Genomic DNA, 21,669 nt, shown 5'->3' with positions numbered 1-21,669 from the left:
TCTCCTTGTGGTGATTGATAGAAACCCTGTACGCGGCCCTCATTCATTTTTCTGCAGCCCTGTCAGCTTCTGATGCTGTTGTCTGTTTGTTGAAAGACATTAGTGGATACCCCAAGACTGTTGAAACTCTAGATACAGGTCTAGATATACTTCCTTGGTGTCCCTGACGGTGTCCCTTTCCTGAGCATCAGCCTATGCTAAAAATGGACTGCCATCAGTCACCTCCTGCATTAGTGACCGCTCCCGAGTCCTTAGGGACTGCTGCTCTGTGGTCCGTGCTAGTGTGGGGCTGCGCCTGCTCCCATGGGTATGTGTTGGCTCCGCAGGGAAGCTTGGACATCGGGTTTACACTGTAGCACTGCTCCTCTAGGCTGAATGGATGCCATGGGCTGAAGGCACTGGGGTCTGCAAACTACAAATGCAGCAAGACAGTCTTAGAAACGGTCTTAGAAATTACCTTTGTTTTAATAAACAGGACCACACCTGAAAAAAATCTATTAATAGCATCTCTGGGAGTAGACTCTTCTTCCCCTGCACAGCATTTCTTTTTCTTTTCTTTCTTTCTTTCTTTCTTTCTTTCTTTCTTTCTTTCTTTCTTTCTTTCTTTCTTTCTCTTTCTTTCTTTCTTTCTCTCTTTCTCTCTCTCTTTCTCTCTCTCTCTTTCTCTCTCTCTTTCTCTCTCTCTTTCTCTCTCTCTTTCTCTCTTTCTCTCTTTCTCTCTTTCTTTCTCTTTCTTTTTCTTTTTTCTTCTTTTTTCTTCTCTTTCTTTCTTTCTTTCTTTCTTTCTTTCTTTCTTTCTTTCTCTTTCTCTCTTTCTCTCTTTCTCTTTCTCTCTTTCTCTCTTTCTCTCTTTCTCTTTTCTCTCTTTCTCTCTTTCTCTCTTTCTCTTTTTCTCTCTTTCTCTCTCTCTTTCTTCTTTCTTCTTTCTTTCTTTCTTTCTTTCTTTCTTTCTTTCTTTCTTTCTTTCTTTCTTTCTTTCTTTTCCTGCCTTCCTTTTCCTGCCTTCCTTCCTTCCTGCCTTCCTTCCTTCCTTCCTTCCTTGACTGGAACATTTTGTAGCCATCAGTCCTCTTTTTACTATTTATTACTTGCCAGAAAAAAATCAGTAAGTGAGCATTGTTACTGCAGACCCAAAAGATGTAACAGCTAATACTGCTCTGAGGCTGTGGGTGAAACAAGGTCAGCTTAAGAAAACTGTGGCAGTGAAAACTGCTGTGGACTATTTTTTGCACAGTTTAATCTGCTTCCATTATCAGCCAGGCTCAGGGTGATGGGAATTCCACGAATGTTATGATATTACTTTAATTTTCTACTCTATGTTGTCTTAGATTATAGAATAGTAGAATGAGCTTCTCTGCAGTTGTTGTGCGGATCTCTCGGGGAAGAAAGGCAGCGAGGGGCAGGCCCGGACAGCTACAGACGCAGGTGGTTATGTGTGGAGGGGTGAGATAACACGATGGTGGGGTGAGCTGAACAGAAGAATACACACAAATTTGAAGTGTCCGCCAAGTGAGATTTAGAAGAGCCATCCACCTGAATCCTGCTGTGCTGTAGAGAGCAGCGTTCAGAGAGGACAAAACCAAATGCCACACAGAAACACATTCATTAAAAATGTTTCAGGAGATTCTAGATTTTCTTCAGGCCTGATTTTAAGGCAATTAGTCACTGGCACAAACACCTGCAACCCCCACTTCCCCAGAATGACCAACACATGCCCAGGAAAGAGCTTTTCATGGCTAACGTTGCTGCACTCCAGCCCCTGGTCTCCACTGAGAAGCATCAGCTGCTCTTTGCAGATGTGGTTAGTGCTTGCTGCCTTTCCCCGCTGGGACGCCAGCCTGGCTGGGCCAGCACCTGGCCATCGCAGCAGCAGGTCGGGGACGCACTGGGACGGTGCTCTGGGCCTCGGCTCCGGCCAAACGCGCAATGTAGGCAGAGCCGTGCACCCACCGCCTCTGATAACCAGCAGGCAAAGGCAGGGACACGCACAAACTCCCACCTTTCTGCAGTACAGCCGAGCAAGGAGGGTCAAACTGGCAAAGGTGGAATGGTTTAAATGTTCAGCACATTGCAAATACTTTCCAAGGAGACAGAGAAGGGGTATTCAGAGAAGGGTTATTCACTTTGTGGCAGGAGACAGCTGATATTCTCACTTCTACTTTGTGGAGAACATCTACAGTTAAGCCACGTGAAAGGCACAAGCCAAAACTTGCCATAGAAACTGCTGTGGTGGGAGAAGACTGTGTTACAGTGTATTAATATGCAATTATCGCAGTATGGCACTGGCCTTTCGAGATTCCTGAAGTCCCCTGTAAATAACCGTGGGGTACCATCCTTCGGGAGCACTCAAATATTACTACCCCCATTTTATGAAGATTCAGAGAATTTAAAACCACCACAATGGATGTTTAGACTTAAAAATCTATGTGTCCATATAGTAAATTACCCAATTTGCAGGGATTCTGAATACTTCCCACCCCCAGAAACCCAGCACATAATCTAATCCCAGAACATAGCTATAGTTCTGGAGAACAGAGATATTTCAGAAAGCCAGAAGAAGCCTGTTTGCTTCTCGGTGGGGAGAATTTGGAGGAAGAGCAAGCTGTATGATTATAAGCACATGAGGATGGTTTTTGCATTTTTGCTAACATATAGTGAAAGCCACAGTTGGGACTCCGTGATTTTATTGTTTGTAAAAATACTATCATGTACATAGAAATACTGCAAAAGAAAACTGAACATAAAATATCACATTATTATTTTGTGCAACTAATATTATATTTGTGCAACTAGCTAATAAATATTACACTTACACAAATATAAATACAATTTCAGAAACATTACCTGGCGGAGCAATTTAATAGCAACCTCCTCAAGCTTGACAGACCCCTGGTTCCTCCCAGGACGGAGGAGGCAGCAAGCCAGAAGCTTAACTTTGTGACCCTGCAAATACCCCTGCCACAATGTCTGTGCTCAGGGAAGAATTGTTTCGGAGTATCCCGTGGTTGTACGGATTGTGGACGTGGTTGTCTAAGTGCAATGGAGATGGGGAGAAAATATGGTGATGGCCAGCTGTCCTTAGCCGTAGATGTGCAGTTTAACATGGTTAGGGATACTGAAAACTTCAGTGGCTGAATGCCAAATTTAGCATCACCAGAATGTGACAACAGGTCAACTCAGACTAAAGGATGAGAGGGATAAAGAGAAACTTAGCTTAAATTCACTGTAGGCAAAAATTCTAAATCTGTTTGTAGATGCTCATATTCCACATATTGGTTCAGACTACCAAGAGATTTTGGCAGCAATCCTGATTTGAAGGTAGCACTCTGATCCTGCATTTAGTATTGACAACCTCTGGTCTGAGTGTTAGGATTCTCCTTGCCTGGGAGAGTTGTTCTGCATGATATTTGTAGGAGTAAACCAAATAAAATAATGTGGAATCAAAGCAAAGTGGAAAGATGTGTAAGGCAGAAAATAATGCCTTGCCCGTATCCATATACCTGAAAAGATATTCTGGCTCATAAAAGCTACCCTAGAACCATGGGTCTGAAAAATACCAAAAATTAAGCCGCCTTTTATGAAGAAATATTTTGACACAGGATATGTGAGATCATGGGATTACATTATTTCCTTGTTCCATTTTTGTGGGCAAACATATTTGAATCTGACTTCTGTAATGACAGGAGAGGTTGCTGCTGGAAGTTTGCATCTTAGAGTTTTTGTAAACTGCTGTCAGATAAGGTTTACCTATGTTCTCACCTGCCCAAACAGAGAAGCATCCAAAAAAATACTGCATGTATACACATTTCATCTGTGAGTCCTCATGACTTCTCTAGTAATTGGTAATGCTAAGCAGAAAGTCCTGATCTTATTTACAAATTCTGCAGGACACTAACACTCACACTTTTGGTTTTGTGATCAGTTATGCCAAAACAGTGTCTCCGTCTTGTGGCGAAAAAGTAGATTTTCACTGAAGTACCAGGAGACGGGTATTGTTTACACCTTCTTCTGCTGTCCCCACTCCTCGTGGAGTAAGTGCCCAGGCAGACCATTCACATATGACTTTTTCTTTGATCAGTCCTTAGAGGATTCACTAGTTTATTCACAGAAGAGATGGAAAAGACTTTACTTGTGATGATTCAATTACTCTTTGAAGTAGGAGAAAACTCTTCTCATTATCGCTGGGGCACTGAGTACCTACTCTGCATATTTTCTCCTCATGGCTACCCTTCTGAGCCCTCCGGCTCCTTCCTTCCAAACACACGAGTTCAGAAGGTTCCTGTGCCTTTCACAGATAACCAGGTCCTGGGTTCCTGTCTTGTCCTGTACTGGAGACACATAGTACTCTGCTCTGCTCAGTCCTGCAGACTCAGTTCAAAGCAATTGGATTGGGATCAAGATATTCTGATGTAGAAAGACTGAAGAAAAAACTAATACAAACTTTCAACTTTGACTCCCCCCTCCAAGAATGTCTCCATTGGCATCAGAGTGTGCCGTTTTCCCACTCACTATACAATGCAATTTGAGAGAATTTCAAGACTCTTCAACACATTGCGTTTTCTTTTCCTTCCTGACAAACTTGCATCCACACGCAGACACCTCATCAGCTTACCGGGTACCTGGTATACCTCGTGCAAAGGGAGAACAAAACTGCCTTGAAATATGACCATCGGAAATGCAGTCACGAAATCCAGCCTGTTCCCCTGTGTCCCAGGCTTATTCCTCTTCAGAGCTTTCAGGTCCAGCCCACTCTGAATTCAAGAGCCATGGAAATGTCTAAACGTTCCTCCTCAAAGACAGGGTTTTTTTCCCCAGGGAAGACCTTAATTAGGGAGTTCACAGAACTGGAATAGCAATGTCAGATCTCTGAGTTTTGAGGCTGTATCTTCAGGAGAAATACACTTGCTGGATTGTGTGGTTCAGGAGTCTGTGCTCAATTGCTGCTTCTGCTTGTAAGATGCAAACCACATTCTTGGCCAAACCAAAGCCTGTGTCTGTCTGAGCTCTGGAAGACCTGGGGATATCTTGTCTGTCTGGAAGTACCGGCCTCTGCCCTCTCCTTGTCCTCAGGCATATGGCAAGTGTCTATGGTGAGAGGATTCCTGTTAATGCTTTGTGTGGGGAAAATCCAGCCATCTGCCCTCTCGGGACTCTCTTAGCTTCGCTTAGCAGCCAGTGCCATGATTACAGATCAAACTCAGAGATTTCACTCAGCTGATACAGCAGAACAGAAAAGGATGGCCGGTCATCTTTCCTCTGAGCAGGGGAGAGAAGGGAGAGGGAGAACATTAACGTCAGCTTGAGAGGGATGGCAAGGTTAGGGAGGAAAACCTTGTGAAGAAACTATTAACAAAAATACAATCTATTGTTATAGAGAAGATGCCAACAGAAGAACGAGCTTCCTTCTGTGCAATGTTTCTTTTCTACTAGCAGTGAATTTTGCCTAGTGGACACTAAGTACCTTGTAATGGGTTGGCTGTCATTTTTACCATCACTATTAAAACTCAGCCCCACAGATCCGTACCTCTCTTAGGAAGCAAACTGTTGAATTAACTTGAGTTAGGTGCGCTACATAGACTTGTTAGTGAAATCAACACACTCTATAGAAACAGCAGCTTAAATAAAAGCTAAAGAGCCTGGAGTTTGCTTGCTAGCACAGATGACAGCTACAAAGTGCTTCACCTCCAGGATTTTATCTTGTGTTAGCATGTGAAATGTATACCTCTCTCTCCTCTTAAAAGTCAAGGGGAAGAGAGCTCTTGCTTTTGGGAACTAGGGCTCTCCCAACAGAATACTAACCATCCTCCAGCAGTGGCTCATGACTTCATAAATTGCCTTGGAGGCCAGCTTGGGTTTGTAGAGCCGAAATCCTGCATTGATTTCTTCCACTACTTCTCCATTGGTGCGGTTCTCGTAGGGGATTTTACCTTCACTGAAGACCTCCCACATCAGCACTCCTAAAGCAAACAAGTGAGAAAAATCACAAAGCAGCAAATAAAATCCTCAACAGGCCCATGGCCACCTTCCACCTGCTCTTCTCTGCAGCTCAATGTTGGTGTCTATTACCTGAAAAAGCATTTTCACTCAGATTCTCAGTACCTATCTGAAAAATCAGGCCCTAACACAGCTGTACAGTTTGAGGATGCCAGATAGGATCTCTGCCGGGTACTGGACTGTGTACAAGTACCAGTCTAGATCACTGCAAGTTTGCCTTCTCTGCATCCTGCTTCATGAGTGTCTAGCATGACAGGGACATCTTTCCCCATGAAGTCTAAGTGCGTCACATGTCAGAAAGCAGACCAGTGTCATATATCTTCTCCCGAACAGTGAAGAAGAGGGAATGCCTGTGCATGTACTCCATCCAGATGTGTAATCTGGGAAAGAGAACCTGCTTTTTGTCACTGATTCAATTTATCTATTTTTGCTTCCAGTTAATCACATACAAGAGGCGTGTCACTGATGTTCCTGCCTGCAGGATGTTCCTGCCTGCAGCGTGTCCTAAATGGGAATCTGCTTGTGTTTTTGTGAGACTCAGGAGCAAGAAAGCACTATGAAGTACTCCATTCCTGGTAGACAGCTCAGCCTCAGTACTGGGAACTCCTCGCCTGCAAAATGTCCCAGATGATGTGATTCACTGGGATGAATTCACATGCAATGACAGTGGAATTTCAGAGAATTGCAGCACTTTTTTCCTTTTTTCCTAAAATAGTCAAATGTTTTCCTGTGACTACTGTTCAGAGCAGTACAGAAACTTGTGCTTCTCTAGTGTGGTGGAAAAGAGATAAGCAAAGACAAAAAGACCATGGAATACATTGCGGTTGGTCACCACATCAAAGAGGCTCTGCAAATGGAGTGAATGCAAGGCATCTGTGTTGTTATTATTAGGTTTCATTTCTTTGGTCACCTAATATGACTGGCTTGGTAAACTTGTTCACATTGTATTAGAAAAGGGAGACAGACCAATAGACTGATCTGAAATAAAGTTGTGTAACTCCACAGTGAACTTTGCTAAACAGTGCCTGCTTTCCAGCTTTGCCTCCTTCAAATAGGAAGATGCATAGGGATTGCAGCTCCTCACCAATGATATTGGCTCTACTGAAGATAAGCAAAGCAGTTTTACTCCCCCAGTGGGCAGATTCCTGCACTGGGAATTTCTCACACCCATTGTGTTCTCCTGGGCACAGCAGGATTTCAGGCCTGGCAGAAGAGATGAATGGGCTGCAGAGCAGCAGAGCAGAAAGCTTCTCACAGTCATGAGACCATGACATGACAGAGGAATCCTCTTATGCAAACTCCACTGGATGGGGAGATAACAGGTCTGACAGATGTACTACACTGCTGTCTGCACATTTCACAAAGGACGGACCAACACAAAGCTCACCGGTATTTCATTCAGCCCTGAAACTGGAGTGCGCCAACTTCACCAGGCTTGGCTTGACTGTAAATCAAACTGAGCAGCCTTTTTGGAAGCATCTGGCTCTCAGCATACAGGCCAGTTTTGATTTGGGAAACAGAACATTCTTACCAAAGTAGTATCTCTCCCCATGTCACTGCCACTTTGCTGTGAGGTGTCAGAGAGAGCTCCACGGGCAAATGTTGTCCCTTGTTATTAGGTGGTGAGTGCTGACAGCCTCCTCCATATGCCAGGGGACACAGAAAGAGGAATGGTGCTCGCTGAAAGATCTCTGGGTTGGGTTCGCAAGGGCAGCTGCATGGGTCTGAGCACCCAGCTCCCACTGTGCTGCTCGTAACCCACCACAGGATTGCAACAACTTCAGCCAGCGTGAGCTCTGCAGCAGAGCACGGTAAAGGGAGAGGGAAGCACAGCATTCCCAAGCGCAGACTAGCAAAGGTTATAGTCCTGCATTATTTACTGCCAGGCCCGGAGCTGAGTGGCACCCCATTGACTGTGTGCTGTGCACAGCACACTGCACCGATTCATCGTGCAGTACCACGATTTGCATGCTAGCTGGAGATGGGCCAGATACATTAGTGTGCCAGATCAACAGGCCAGGGGATAGCCTTTGTTATCGCCAGCACTGATGACTTCGGGCAAAAAAATATACAATGGCTTTCTTATCTATGAAGGCCCAGAAGGGAGACCAAAGAACAGACGCAAATCATAAAACAATGCATTGGGGAGCAGGAAATGAGATGAGAAAATGTGAGCAGTGAAATAATATTTTCAGATTGGCATAAAGCAAATGGAGTCAGCGGAGCAAACTTGGAAAGGCAGAGGGTTTGAGTGAAGCATCGCTGCTCGGGACTGACATGCAGAGAGATGGAGTGCCTAAATGTCTTCCCTTTCTGTATATAATCTCGTCAGTGACTCTCCAACCTTTTCCTGGACACTCCTGCTATATCATCATGAAACAGTTCGTTATTTGGTATTATATAACATTGCATGGGTATAATACATTAAGTTGGCAGTATTTGCAGTGTTCCAAAGTGTCTAGGTAGTTTGCTGTTCTTTCCTTTCTTTCACTTAAATGACTTAGGCTTGCTTTCCTAAGCCATTATTCAGGCAAAACACCCTTGGAGCCCAGAGGATGTAATGTTTAGGACATTTTACTTGAGGACTGAGCATCTAGGTTTTTCTGAGAATTTTTTTCCATTCTGACAATTGATTCTTACCAAACGACCAAACGTCAGATTTGGTGCTGTAGTTGCTGTAGGAGAAAACCTCTGGAGCAGACCACTTGACTGGAAACTTGGTACCCGTGGAGCTGGTATACTGATCGTCAAGGACAATCCTGGAAAGGAAAAGAAGGGAGCATGCTGAGTAACAACCCTGTCCCATGACAGCCCCGCAGGGAGTGTGTGCAGCCTCGGTGACGTTACCTCGACATCCCGAAATCGGACACTTTGACCACGTGGGATTCCCCCACCAGGCAGTTCCTGGCGGCCTGCAAGAAAAGAAGGTGCAAAAGCAGGAGGTCAGAGCTGAAAGACTATCACAGCCACTCAGTTGCTTTTATCCTGGCAGAGCAGATAGTGCTTAAAAGAAGGAAGATCAAAGTGACATCATACCATACAAGGAGGGCGAAAACTTGAGGGTCTCATGTTTTCTGTACATTTTACGGCCAGCATGCTCCTGTTGCCAAGAAAGCTATTCAACCATCAGTCTGACTTGCAGGCCCTTGTTGCCCAGAAAGGGCAAGACTCTCAAATATCCCCAGCTACCCACAGTCCTTGCTCCCCTAACAAAACAGCAGCAGTGACTCATGCAGATTGATTAAACACCATGTATTTCAAAGTATTTTTTCAGCAATGCACATTTATGCATATGTTAAAACAAGTCTTTTGGGCATCTTCACTGATTTTAGACATGAAGAATGGTCAGTCCCCGGGAAGTGTGGGAGCTGGGGCTCTCGGGGAGCAAAAGAGCCCACTCAGAAAAAAAGACAAACTTTATGTCCTCATTTCTTCTCTCCTGAACAAAATTAAGGGAAATAGATTAATCAGCGCTCCAGGGGATGCTTTTTTCCCCTAAAGTACTGATGCTGCTTCTGCAATAAGGGGAGATACTGGATCCCCTGTCAGCAGATAGGCAGGAAAAGTGTGAAAGCTGAAATTATGGAAGGGAGAAAGCACAGGAAAAAGCCCAGCTGGAGCAGAGAAAAAGTCTATGTGGGACCAACACACCAGGTCTCTGTGGATGACAGAGTTTTGTTCCAGATAAGCCATTCCTTCGCACACATCTTGGCACATCCCCAGCAGGGTTTCCTTTGAAAAGCTGCCCCGCTGGCTCCTGAGGTAGTCAGACAAGCAGCCGTTCTCCATGAACTCAAGCACCAGGCAAATGGGAACGTTCTCAAAGCACACGCCATAAAGCTGGACTAGCTTGGGGTGAGACAGCTTCCTGTGGGATAAGGAGGGAAGTTGTAAAAGAGGCTGAAATAAGCTCAGCGCCTTCTATCCTTACAGCAAGTGTGTTATATATGGCTGCCTATGTGCATCCCTCTCTCTGCAAAGGCCAACTATAAAAGCAGAAAGAAGAAAATGTGTAGACCAAGCCTAACGTCAAGTAGCACTAAGTATCATCCCATTTTAATGGTAATGGTTGGCAAAATACTTTTCTGCATGGAAAATCATCCAATCAAACAAAAAAAATCCATTTCTGTCTACTTTGAAGGGAGGGAAATGTAAAAAATACAGTCAGTAAAACCAAAGCGAAATATTCTCAGTTGTGCAAAACAAAAAAATTCCGCAGGTAGGGTTTTTCAATAAAATTTCCTTCAAATTTTATGAGATTTCTTCCTCTAGTTATTTTTGACAAAAATGCTTCTCTCTCCAAAACACACCATCAATTACCCTGCCCCCCAAAATGGCAGAAGTCTGGAAGAGCATTCTGGATATTGACAAACTTACGAGCACATTAATTCACCTACACTTTGAATTGCCTTCCTTTGTAACCACCAGAGCTCACTAGTCTGTCTCTCTACTATTTAGATAGCACGTAATCCAAGATTAAATTCCTGAACATTATCACAACACTTTGGTTCAATCTTGTGAATCCTACAGGGTCTGATTGTCTTGGTGAATCTGCTACTTACATCAAGACTTTAGCTTCCTCGATGAAATCTTCTTCAGACATTGCTCCTTCACGAATGGTCTTTATGGCTACTTTTGTCTTCTCCAGCAAGTAGCCAAGGTAGACCACCCCAAACTGACCGCTGCCAATTTCCTGTACACGGGTGAGCTCAGAGGGGTGAATGACCAATTTTCCTGTTGATTGTAAGGGAGAAGGAGTAAGGATCTAGCAGTAAAATGTCAAACAAAAGGCTTTTGTGGGTTAAACATTGAGGCAGGACTTGAAGTGAGACTTTCTGGCTCTCTTTCAAATTGTCTGTCTGACCTTTGAGTAAGAATAACAACATCCTCTTTCTTTCCCCATTTGTCTTGTCTATCCAGTTCTTCAGAGAGGATTGTTTCTATCATGCATATGTGCACTACCAAGCACGACATGGTTTTGAGTTTCTTTGATGTCTCCAAGAATTACAATAAAGATGATACCAGCAAAATTCTGTAGACAACTGTAGGCAAATGGAGGCATCTTTCAGTAGGAACTCAGCTTTCATCAAGTTATGCTATGCTCCTACTCCCATCACCTTCATCCAGCATTTATTTTAGTATTTAATGTTGACTTCATTGAGACCCTGGAGTTCTCATCACCTCACTCAAGGCACTGCATGATCAGTTCATTCAATTATCAATGGTAATGACAAAAATGATAATCTAGTGAATAGTGCAGTGTAAAGATCTGAAGAAAGCTATTTATTGTGGCGATAGTCATATGAATATTCATCAGTATCCATGGGGATATTCAGGATCACCCAGCTAACCAGTGAGGAGCGTGATTCCCATATAGTCATGAGAGTACCATACCGTAGCTCAGCCCTGCAGTGATTGGGGCCTTTTTTCTCCAAGAAGAGACTGCATACCGCAAACGAGTGACAAGACCTGAATAACAGAGGAAAAGATGGGTTCCAGTTATTGTCACAGTCCTGGGAAGTGTGGCTGTCACTACCCCAGAAGGCAGTCTGGATACTGGAAGCAGATTTATTGTACTGAGCTCCCAGCTCCACTTGAGGGCACCTGAACCTCTATTCAGACTGCAATTTCCTGCCTGCTAAAAGGAAGCCAGTTCTGAGCAGTTTCAGCTTATTTCCCATTTTCGGTCTGTCAGCAAATGTGAGCTGTGAGTCTCTATTAACTCTGATGAAATTCCAAATTATACCTTTTATTTGTAGGGTATTTTTGAAACCCAGGTCTTCCCTCGGTACTCCTGGACTGTAGGGATGGGAGTCTTTGGTGACTCCCATGTCTGGCTATGGATCCTGGCCATGTCCCTAACTTTGTGTCAAATCAAGGCCCAGGGATATATCACCTCCTGGGCAAGAAGGCCCTGCAGCGTAATTCAAACCAGTAGCTTTTTCTGGCAGTGGTGACACATCCCCATGGGCTCCCAGGAATGAAAGGGCTCTCGATAGTATGTCATTATGGCATCTGTGTTGGTCATATCAGCCTTAGAAGGACCACCAGCATGAAGATGTAATGCTGGAAGCTGGCCCGAGATGTTAATTTTCCTGACATCCAAGTGCCAGGGTAAGTGAAAGAAAAGGTGATGCCATTTAACATTTCACTGTAAGGGCAGAGGGCTTGGCAGCCTTCCTTCATTCAAAACAGTCACCTGGCTGCATGGTAAAACAGTAACTTCTCTGGTCAGCATCAGCCTTCACTCACCTCCTGCGTTGTGCTGGTGATAGTTGATGAGTTCAGGGATGCAGTCAAACACGTGCTTTTCTGCCAAGTAATATCTCTTGGGAAAGTCAGTTGTCTCATTGATGTGATAATGCTTTATAACGGGATTGTTATCCGTGCTGAAAATGAGGAGGTTTTCTTTGAGAAAAACTAGGTTGCAGCAAAAAGCCAGGAATGTGGGGTATAAATGGAAGAGGAGCAAGCGAGCAAAAGGGAGAACCTTCCTTATGCAGACCAAATGGGAGAGGGGCAAGGAGTGAGCTGCAGTTGCTGACGAAAACTGTGTACTTGTATGTTCTCCCTCTCGCTCATAGATGGTCTCATCTCTAGAAAGGCTGAGGTTTCCTGATAAGAAACTTAGAGTACTAAGTTTCTCTGCCTCTTCTTTCTGAAACAAAACTTTCTGCCCCATCACTGAAACCCTTTCACTAGTCTCTGATGAGACTGGCATATAGTCCGTGTTGATCCTACCAACACTTCAGCTGAGGGGACAATTTCATAAAAATTGCAACCCCAGTGATGTCTAAGGGACTATTTATAGGCATATATTTGGATGCAGGGAGAAGTGGAGCCTTTAATACACTTTGCGAATGGCAGCTAACTCTTCTGCCTTTTTTGGAAGTGTTTTCCTCTATCATTTTCCTGAGCCTTCTGCTCTCTCTTTACAATGCCAAAACAACTACAGAGATTACGCTCTCATAGAAGCCATTTCATTGATGTAATTGATGCGAAAAGCTGCTGAGCTCAGCTGTACCTCAATGCTTTGGTGAAAACAGAGACTGTGTACATGCCCGGCTGCCTCGAATCTCTCACCATGAAGGCACCTTCCCTTCCCTGTAACAGGAGCAAAGGACAGAAAACTGGTTAGAGACATAATGGAAGAAAAGAAGCAGGCTGGGGGCAAAGGTCTGCTTGTTTCAGCCCTGTCTACTGCTCAGTCACAAGGATGTGCTAAACATGTGGGGAAAAACGAGGGATCGGCCAACTGACAGAGCTTGGTCTGTTCCATGCACAGCTCTGGTGGCTGCCCAGGACCTGCAGGTACACCCAGCTGGTCTCTCTTGGGTGTTATGTATTTTTAACTCAGTTTCCTGAGGAAATGAGACTTCAGCGCTCGTGCTGAGTCTGTGTGGTTGCGGGTACATCAGTGTCTGTCTCTCTGTCCCTCCAAGCCTCTCCTCAAGAAATTTTGAACCCATTGATTGCTTTCAACCCTATCTGACAGAATTGGTGGTATTAATTGCAGACAAGTTCAATGAAATGTGCAGCCAAGTGGAAAGGCAAACCCCTTTGAGTGCCCTCCATCGAGAGAGCAGCTACAGAATGAGAGTACAAATTATTCAACACCAGAGAACCCAAATGAGAGTGTTTGAAAGATAATTTACCATGGACCAGAGATGTGAAAAGCTTGGACAAATCCTGCCCTTTCATAGGTACCCAGTCATCCAGTATCTAAGTATAAATGTGTAGGAAAGCAGGCTTCCTCCCCTCTGGCACTCACAGAACAATTTTCCTTTTTAATTTTCCACTGTAATTGCTCTCTACTCATCTGAATGCTAAAATCATAGGCCATGATCCTGCAGGGCCAGGCACTAATGGATCAGATGGCAGGGAAGAAGATTTAATATCACAGTTTGGATGTAATGTGCTGTGCTGACCTATATATTGATAATAAACCCCACATTTTTCTTCTGTTTACAGATAAAGATGCTTTTCCTGTGGCATCCCAAGTGCCTGATTATTTCGTTCCCTTCTTTGCTTTACATGGTAGATTTCCTCCGTTTTATATGTCCTCTATCCACCCACAACACTTGGTGCAAACCTAATCCACCAAGCGCACCCTGCTTTGGCCTCCTTCCCACCTCCCCAGTGGTGGGATTCAGCTTCCGGCGAACACAGGGGCAGACGGTACTGCATCCCCTGCATGTGAACTGCTGACTTTTGGTGGCAGCTCTGCCCAGGTGGGACCGGGCCACTGAGCTATAAACCTCCCAGGGTTGTCTCTTCAATCCGTGTCTGCCCAACAACTACCATATCTGCACTATACAATACAAGGAAGCTCTAAAAAGGGTCTCCAGGTGCTGCTGTAGAAGCATCTATATCATGCGCAGTGAGGGCTTTAGACTCATCTCCCTGGCAGTGTGGTGTTGCTTGCACAGGTAGGCAAGTATTGGAGACAGCATCCTGCCTATGTTACTTTGAGCTCTGTTCTTGCCCTTCCATCTCACTTGACAGCAAACCTGCCCAAAGATCACTCGTGAGCTTGGCCACATTTTTGGGGGAGCTGTGAGGGCTGTGAGGTTTTGAACTAGAAGTCTCTGCAGCCACACAGGTGTAGCTGCCACACTAAAGTTGCTCTGGTAGGACCAAAAGGAAAAATAAGATCACTAAACTGTGCGTGGACATGTAGGAGTTTACAGGAAATAAAAGAATTTTTTAAACCACACAAAAATGCTTTTATTTCCATCAAATACTATCATTCCAAGAAACAACACTTTGTTTGTGTCTCCTGTTAGTGTAAGAGCTGATTTAAAAACTAAGGTTGTGTTTGTGTGGAAAATCTGAACAAGAAGTGTATTCTTTTTATTTTCACTACAGTCTTCACTGGAAAAGTCTGGCTCAACAGCAAAATTAAAAATGCGTGCTCACATGTGCACACACACACACACACAAACCTCAAAACCCCCACCCAAACCCATGCTCTTGGCTTTCACCCAAAATATTTCAGCATGAGATTGGTTAGATTTTCAGAGGACTACTAGCATTCACAGGCCTCCTGCAGAGAGAAAAGATGAGCTAAAATCACAGTTTTCAGTCAACACAGTATTCTGAAACAGTGTTTTCCATCAGCCCCAGTTCTTGGGTGTGTTTGACGGAAGAAGGATGGCACAGCTCTCTGCCCGTGCTCAGCCGCTGTGGAGAAAGGCGGGGATTGCTAGTGGTCCTTTATCTTGCATCGCATACTAGGAACGGCCAAGGACAGCAACACAGCAGGAACCCAGGGTTCAGATCTCTCTTACACAAAGGAGCCCTCGCAGGCTTCTCTTCATTTGTCATTAATTAATTATTATTGCCCATCCACCCCGCACGTAATGCTGGTTTACCTCATCCTTGAGGAGTGTTTCTGCTTTGCTTCTGCTGATGTTCTTATTGTACCATCTGAAAACATCAAAAGACTCCGAGTCAGCGTTTCTAGGCTGTTGAAGTTTCTGCTGAACAGCCTCTGAATTGAGTGTGCCCAGCACTACCGATGACACATTATGTGGGGTAGGGACATTGGAGGCTTGTAGCTTCTATAACAAATCCAGGGCACTTAGAGGTACAAGAAAAACATAGGCACAACTTACTCATATATTTGCAGATTCTCGGGTGATTTTTCCACCAGGTAGCTACTTGGCACGTAGCCTTCATGCCTGTTAAAATGCAACACAGCGTGAGCGCGCTAGACAGGCAGGATTTTCTCTGCATCTGTGGGAGTCAGCCCTGAAAGATTTGCTTGCTCTTTGCATGACAGAAATGCTGGTTGTTATGTACTTAGTAGGGTTACTGGGAGAAGGAAACGACTGACTGCACCTCGAAACTTGGAGAGTTTCACAATTTTCGTAATTTTCTCCCTACACGTATGACAGAAAATATCAGCCTGAGCTAAGGACTGCTTTTTTTTTGTTTTGCTTTGTTGTTAATTAACTTTCGGATCCTTTTTCTTCAGCTGCCCAGATACAAGCTACATTAAAGGGAAGAAAGTTACCATAAATTACCATCCATCACTATTTTCCTACATATCAGAAGATGCTTCACAGAAGTTATACTAGAGGCCAGCATACATGTTAATGGAAGAACAAATTTGATTTAGAAAGGATTTGTAAATTGGCTGTAGAAAAGGGACTTACCCATTCTTATCTTGAATCAGCCACCAATGTTCCTCAGAGCTGTCAATCACATAATATTCCTCATTATATTGTAATGTCAGCTCCTGCGGATTCTGGGCTTCATAGTCGTATATGGCCATGACTATGGCTTCCTTTGGGTCTAGCAACAATTTCTGCACAAATTAGGAAAAAGGCTCATCATATTCACATTCATATCCATAAAACCCAATGGCATGCTCTCTAGAATGATATTTCTCTGGCAGCGCTGGTGTCCTCGGGGTTCAAAAGCCTCAAAGCCAGGAAAGCACCCCAGGGCGTCTGGTAGGGTATGGCAGCAACGCAAGACTTTTCACCACTTTCAAACAATGAATTTCATATACAAATTTTAGTTGCACAGAAAATAGTTATCTGCTCCTTCTTAGGGCAGGAATACCTCTGTCTGATCTATTCTTCACGGATGTTTCCTAAACTCTTCTTAAAAGCCTCCAGTGATAAAATCTCCATGGCCTCCCTAGAGGGACTGTCCCGATGCCCCGCTGCCCTGTAGTAATGCCCCCGGCCCTAACAACCACCCTCCTTCTCCCTTCTCACTGACTAAGCCAGTGACATTTTGTCCCATCCACAAGTGGGTTTGGCAAATCACTTCTCTGTTCCTCTTCACAGCAGCTTTTCTCATATCCCTTCTACTTCCCCAGTTTTCCTTTCTATAGATTGAAAAAACAACCCACCCCGCAGCTGAAGCTTCACTCATTATTGGTGAGTTATTTGTGAAACCAAGCTGTCTTTGCAGGACTGAACCTAACTCTGATGGGATGCTGCTGATTTATAGCTTATGAAAAAATATGAAAAGGTTAGAGAAAAACCCAGGGAATGTTAGCACAGGTGATATTCTAGGTCACTACACTGTGATGAAGCTTAATGAGAATATTTGCATCGCTGCTAGTTAAATACACAGGGCACTAAAGACAGCTTAGCGTGCCTCACTGCACTCACCCAGTTATCTTCAGGAGTGGGAGGAAGAGGCTTCTTTGAGGCTGAAATGAAATCAAGAAAGCTAATTTGAAGTAGAGCTGGACAAAACCAGGGGAGAAACCACCAAAGTAATGGATTGATAAAGGTGACACAGAACCAGTGAATAGCAAGCCTTGGTCTTTTAGAGTAAGAGGTGCCAACAGCATGCACCTCCACAGCGACTCTCGGCCACACAGCATGGGTTTGAAACTGGGGTATAGATAACTTAAGGAATCACCCGGATACAAGGGAAAAGTGTCTTGGGTGAAAACTGATTGACTGCTCACATGTTTTTCACCAGACAAAGTACAGATTGCGCTTGGCTATTGAAACCACAGAGGAAATAGAGTTAGGACACAATAGGCCACACAGGGTTGAATGCATATATCTGAAGAAAGTTGTAATGGCTTATTGACTGAGCACAGCTGATCAAGTTCTTAGTTCTCCATCTCATTCCAAAGACAGCACCAAGCATCTCACAGAGGAAAATGTTAATTCAAAGCAAAGAATGTCATATCAGTAAAAGATAAGCCAGAATAAGGAATGCCCCAAGAAGGCAGCAACATGTTTCTTGATGGAAATGTAACACAATATTCTTTGATGTTCTCTGTGAGACAGATTTGATCCTTTACTTTTGCTAAGAATAAATATTTTCAAGGTCAGGATGGTCTTAACAAATCCCATACCATTTTTGGTGGGGTCATACTCCACGCAGCCAGCTGCCATCTTCTCTGTCTGAGCACAGCATCTCCACTTGCCATCTATCCAAAAATCTGGGTGACACTTTGAAACCAAACTGTTGTTGTTTCTGGTTTCTGGAAAATGTTAGAGGAAGAAAAAGGAGGGGGAAAATTGATTTATTTGCATTCACATCAGTTCTGAAAGACATCTAGAACTGATTGGAAATAATCTGCACTTTAAAGAAGCTGCTTATTATTTTCAAAGGAAGCTCTGGTGAATATTATCAGCCTCCTCTGTTAATGTTTTCCTTTCTCCCGAAAGGAGTGACTGCCACCATCGATTTGGAGGTATAGCCTTCATGCTGGTGATGGAGCCCATATCTCTCTACTGTGGGAGAACAGAACCCTACCAAAGTGACTGTCTCTTTAAACTCATAAACACCAAAACCACAGGAGGAAGGTCTCATAAAGAGAAATAAAATCCTGCAGGCCATATACTGATGATACCCATGAAAAACTACAGCTCTATAATACGTATTGATGTAGGACACAACGCTTGCTGCTTTGGCTTGGTGTTCAGAAGGACAAGCTGGCATTCACCAGCACTAAACATTTTTTGCACATCTAAATACCAACCTTGAATGTCTGCACGAGTGATTAAAGGTCCTTCTTTTTGAAGTTCAGGCTCTCTATCTCTAATAATAATTTTCCTAAAAAGAACAAAAAATTTCTGCTGGCCTGTTTCAAGAGACTGTTCAAATTGTCCAAGGAAGGGGACAGTCTCAAAATGTTGAACGAGAAGCAGTGATAAAAGCAGAAGCTTGGAGCACGTGCACTCCCAAAGGGGAATAATTGGTTGCAAGAATCAGTGCATGAACTTAATATTATCTCAATCAGGCATAATGTTTTCAGAGTGAACAATGCAGCAGCTTGTGTTTTAAAGCAGGAAAAGCTATGATGGAAGTGTGGTGCAGTTTTCATGTAACTAACACCTTCCTTATGTCAAGTATTATGCTTCATTTCTGCCTGCAGTGGTTAGTTATTGTGCTCTCACTTCAGAACCATTGCAGCGAACCACAGCACAATTCAGGAGGTGAACAGGAAATAAAAGCTACCCGCAAAAATGTTTCTTAATAATCATGATTCTCTAAGAAGGTTGTCATCTAAACAAAAAAATCTATTAATAAGAGCTGAAAAATCTTTTATGCAGAAAAGATTGATTCCTTGAAATAATTAGCCATAGAAAAATCCTCGTCTCTTCCTGAAAAAGAAACCTCAAATTACAGTAACATATTACCAGTTTATCCTTGAAAGAGGCAAATAAAGCATTCCACATCCAAATTTTCCACTGCTGCTGAAAGCACACCCACCAAATTTACAAGCAATTTGATTTTATAACCTTGTTCCCCATTACCACTTTGCATGCTTAGATATAAGCCATTGACTCCTCTCGCACATTTTCTCTGCCTTATAGCTTGTGAGAAAACCGTCTGGGATAAGTAACTTCAACAATTAGGGGGGCACAGGGGATTTATTACCTTCCTTCAGCGTAAAGACCCATCTCTGTCGGCTCTCACGATTGGGTGCGAACACATAGAGTATGTAGTTATCGTGGACGATCTGGAGAGGGGAGCAAAGAAGGGAGCCAGCCATTAGAGACAATCCCAGATAGGCTGGGCACGCAGGAGTCACTGAAGGAAACAGATACCAGCCCCCATACCGACAAATTACACACAAAACGATGGTGTGGGGGAGTAGAGTAACAGGGCCTGTTCAGAAGCATCTCTTAACCTCATTGACTTTTGATTATTTAAAACGGAGTAGAAGCCCTGATCAAGAAAGAATTCTTGACAAGCAATGTTTTAGATCAATTTTATGCTGTTAAGAAATGCCCATGAAATCAATGGAGACGTAGCAATTTCAATCTGCAGAGGATTCAGCCTGTTACTCACTGACTGCAGTTTATTCTTCTAAAGCATCTCGGGGGAAATGGCATCTGTTTCTTAGCAGTTTATTGTAAGATACCTTCACTTAAGATCTAAGAGCCAAATTTAGCTTTTCTTGTGTCAGTATAAATCTCAAGCAACTCCCTGGAGATTATTTGGATTACTATTATTCTTCAAAGTTTTTAATAGCTTCCACTGGGATTATAGAGGGGAACTAAGAAGCTGGAGCAGATGAACAATGAGCAATCAAGATGCTGTTTTCATCAACTTGGCCTTAACGACGAACCAATGAAGAAATACAGAACATTTGCAAAGTTTCAGACCAGGGAGTAAAATCATCACAAGAGCCGAAATGACTCAGAAACAATCAGATGACTACATTTGGGCCTAAAATTTGACGTAACACATAATCTGTATTTCTCTTCCAATATTTATCTCAACAATTTAATTCCAAATGGGACCTGGTCTCTTTGATGCACAGATGCTTTGAAAAACTTTGACCACTGTCTTCAAACAGAGGTTTCTACAAGAGAGCAGCTGTGTTTAAAAATTTCTCCAGGGGTGTAGATGAGGCAATGTTGATTATTGTTTAAAGAACAGGAAACATTTGCTACCTCTTGGCCTGAAGCCCTTGCAGGCACACACAGACAGCCGTGTGACTCAGTTGCTTTGCATGCTATGGAGAGATAAATTATAACCTCTTTTACAAAAAATAGAAATAGGGGAGGAATAATTCCCACTCATTTAACGCCACTCCTGTTGGTATTATTGTTATGTCTGTATAATGTTTTGACAATCTAAGGCAGATTTTGAAATATGCAGTAAGCAGATCTCCAAAAGATGTAGCCATGAGCATGCACAACTACACAAAATCACTCATTTCATGCCTCTCTGCAAGGGGCTCACTTGTCAGATGAGCCACATAAAACCAAAAAGCCATTGGTGGTTCTACAGAAGATTTACATCTGGGTGCAGCCAAGATATTTAAAAAACCCCATAGACAATATAATTTTACAAAATACCACAAAACTGACTGTGGGACAAGATTCAGATGTGCTACAAGCAGGGGCGATTACCACAATCTTAGCGGAGCACTGTCTGTCACGACTGGCCCACTGTTACCATCCCACCAGTACTGGCCACTACCTTCACTTTATTTTGCCGTTCCTACAAGCATTGGAGATAGGGAGATATAGATTTGAAAATTCAGACTGAAACCAGAGAGGTCTGAGCATTTATTCCTTCTCTAGTCCACGTTCACTCAAGTGAAGAGCAGTTGAGGTTCCCCCATCAAGCTTTCCCCCAGCCAGGCAGCTCCGACCCAGCCGCAGTGAAGAGCTTTCCTGTCGGGCTGCCCATCGAGAGCGGTTGGCAGCGTACGACAGCATCTTCTGCTGCTCCCAAGTGCCCACAAACAAGGTCGTAACACTCTGATCATCTGGTTTCTTGAGTGCTCTCGAGTGCGCCAACTTAGCAACATTTCATAATATTCCAGGACAATTTTTATGATCCTGGCTGGGGACCACTCCAAGCTGGAGGGAGGGTTTCCTGACCCAACCTAGTTTGGGAAATTATTTCCTCTCCCTTCTCATATCTCTGCAAGGTAACATTTTCCTGGGCTCAGACTAGAGCATGGTGGATATGCACTTTTACTGTTCAAATGAAGAATTAGAGAAAACTCTACAAGCTACTTCATGATTTGTCAGACTGACGGTACCAAGCCAAGCCAAGCCTCCAAATTGATGCTGGTTTTGAGATAACAAGAACGGAAAAAAAAAAACCACTCTTGCTTTATGGTTGTCTTTTTTCTTTTCATAAAGTTATCTTTATGGGTCAGAATCATGTACATGGGTCAGAATCATTAGCTTTTATCTGCAAATCTGCATCTAGATAATTCAC

The 21,669-nt window shown here is 43.5% G+C and overlaps 1 protein-coding gene across 1 annotated transcript in view; it reads right to left on the bottom strand.

Annotated features, from left to right (window-relative positions):
• Positions 1 to 2,680: 2,680 nt before the first annotated feature.
• Positions 2,681 to 21,669, bottom strand: part of ITK (IL2 inducible T cell kinase) — a 34,300-nt gene continuing 15,311 nt past the window's right edge. Inside the window, exons 3-17 of the mRNA XM_054842144.1 lie at positions 19,363 to 19,444; positions 17,831 to 17,959; positions 17,127 to 17,167; positions 16,155 to 16,306; positions 15,612 to 15,677; positions 15,369 to 15,423; positions 13,019 to 13,098; positions 12,247 to 12,383; positions 11,389 to 11,463; positions 10,557 to 10,728; positions 9,646 to 9,862; positions 8,842 to 8,906; positions 8,635 to 8,753; positions 5,800 to 5,957; positions 2,681 to 5,256 (exon numbers count right to left, since the gene is read on the bottom strand). Coding sequence (XP_054698119.1) covers positions 5,185 to 5,256; positions 5,800 to 5,957; positions 8,635 to 8,753; positions 8,842 to 8,906; positions 9,646 to 9,862; positions 10,557 to 10,728; positions 11,389 to 11,463; positions 12,247 to 12,383; positions 13,019 to 13,098; positions 15,369 to 15,423; positions 15,612 to 15,677; positions 16,155 to 16,306; positions 17,127 to 17,167; positions 17,831 to 17,959; positions 19,363 to 19,444 — 1,620 coding nt within the window. The 3' untranslated portion in view covers positions 2,681 to 5,184. The remainder of the gene's footprint in view (positions 5,257 to 5,799; positions 5,958 to 8,634; positions 8,754 to 8,841; positions 8,907 to 9,645; positions 9,863 to 10,556; positions 10,729 to 11,388; positions 11,464 to 12,246; positions 12,384 to 13,018; positions 13,099 to 15,368; positions 15,424 to 15,611; positions 15,678 to 16,154; positions 16,307 to 17,126; positions 17,168 to 17,830; positions 17,960 to 19,362; positions 19,445 to 21,669) is intronic.

This window comes from Grus americana, chromosome 14 (assembly GCF_028858705.1).
Source record: "Grus americana isolate bGruAme1 chromosome 14, bGruAme1.mat, whole genome shotgun sequence".
NCBI lineage: Eukaryota > Metazoa > Chordata > Aves > Gruiformes > Gruidae > Grus > Grus americana.
This window is presented reverse-complemented; position numbering and strand designations above follow the sequence as displayed.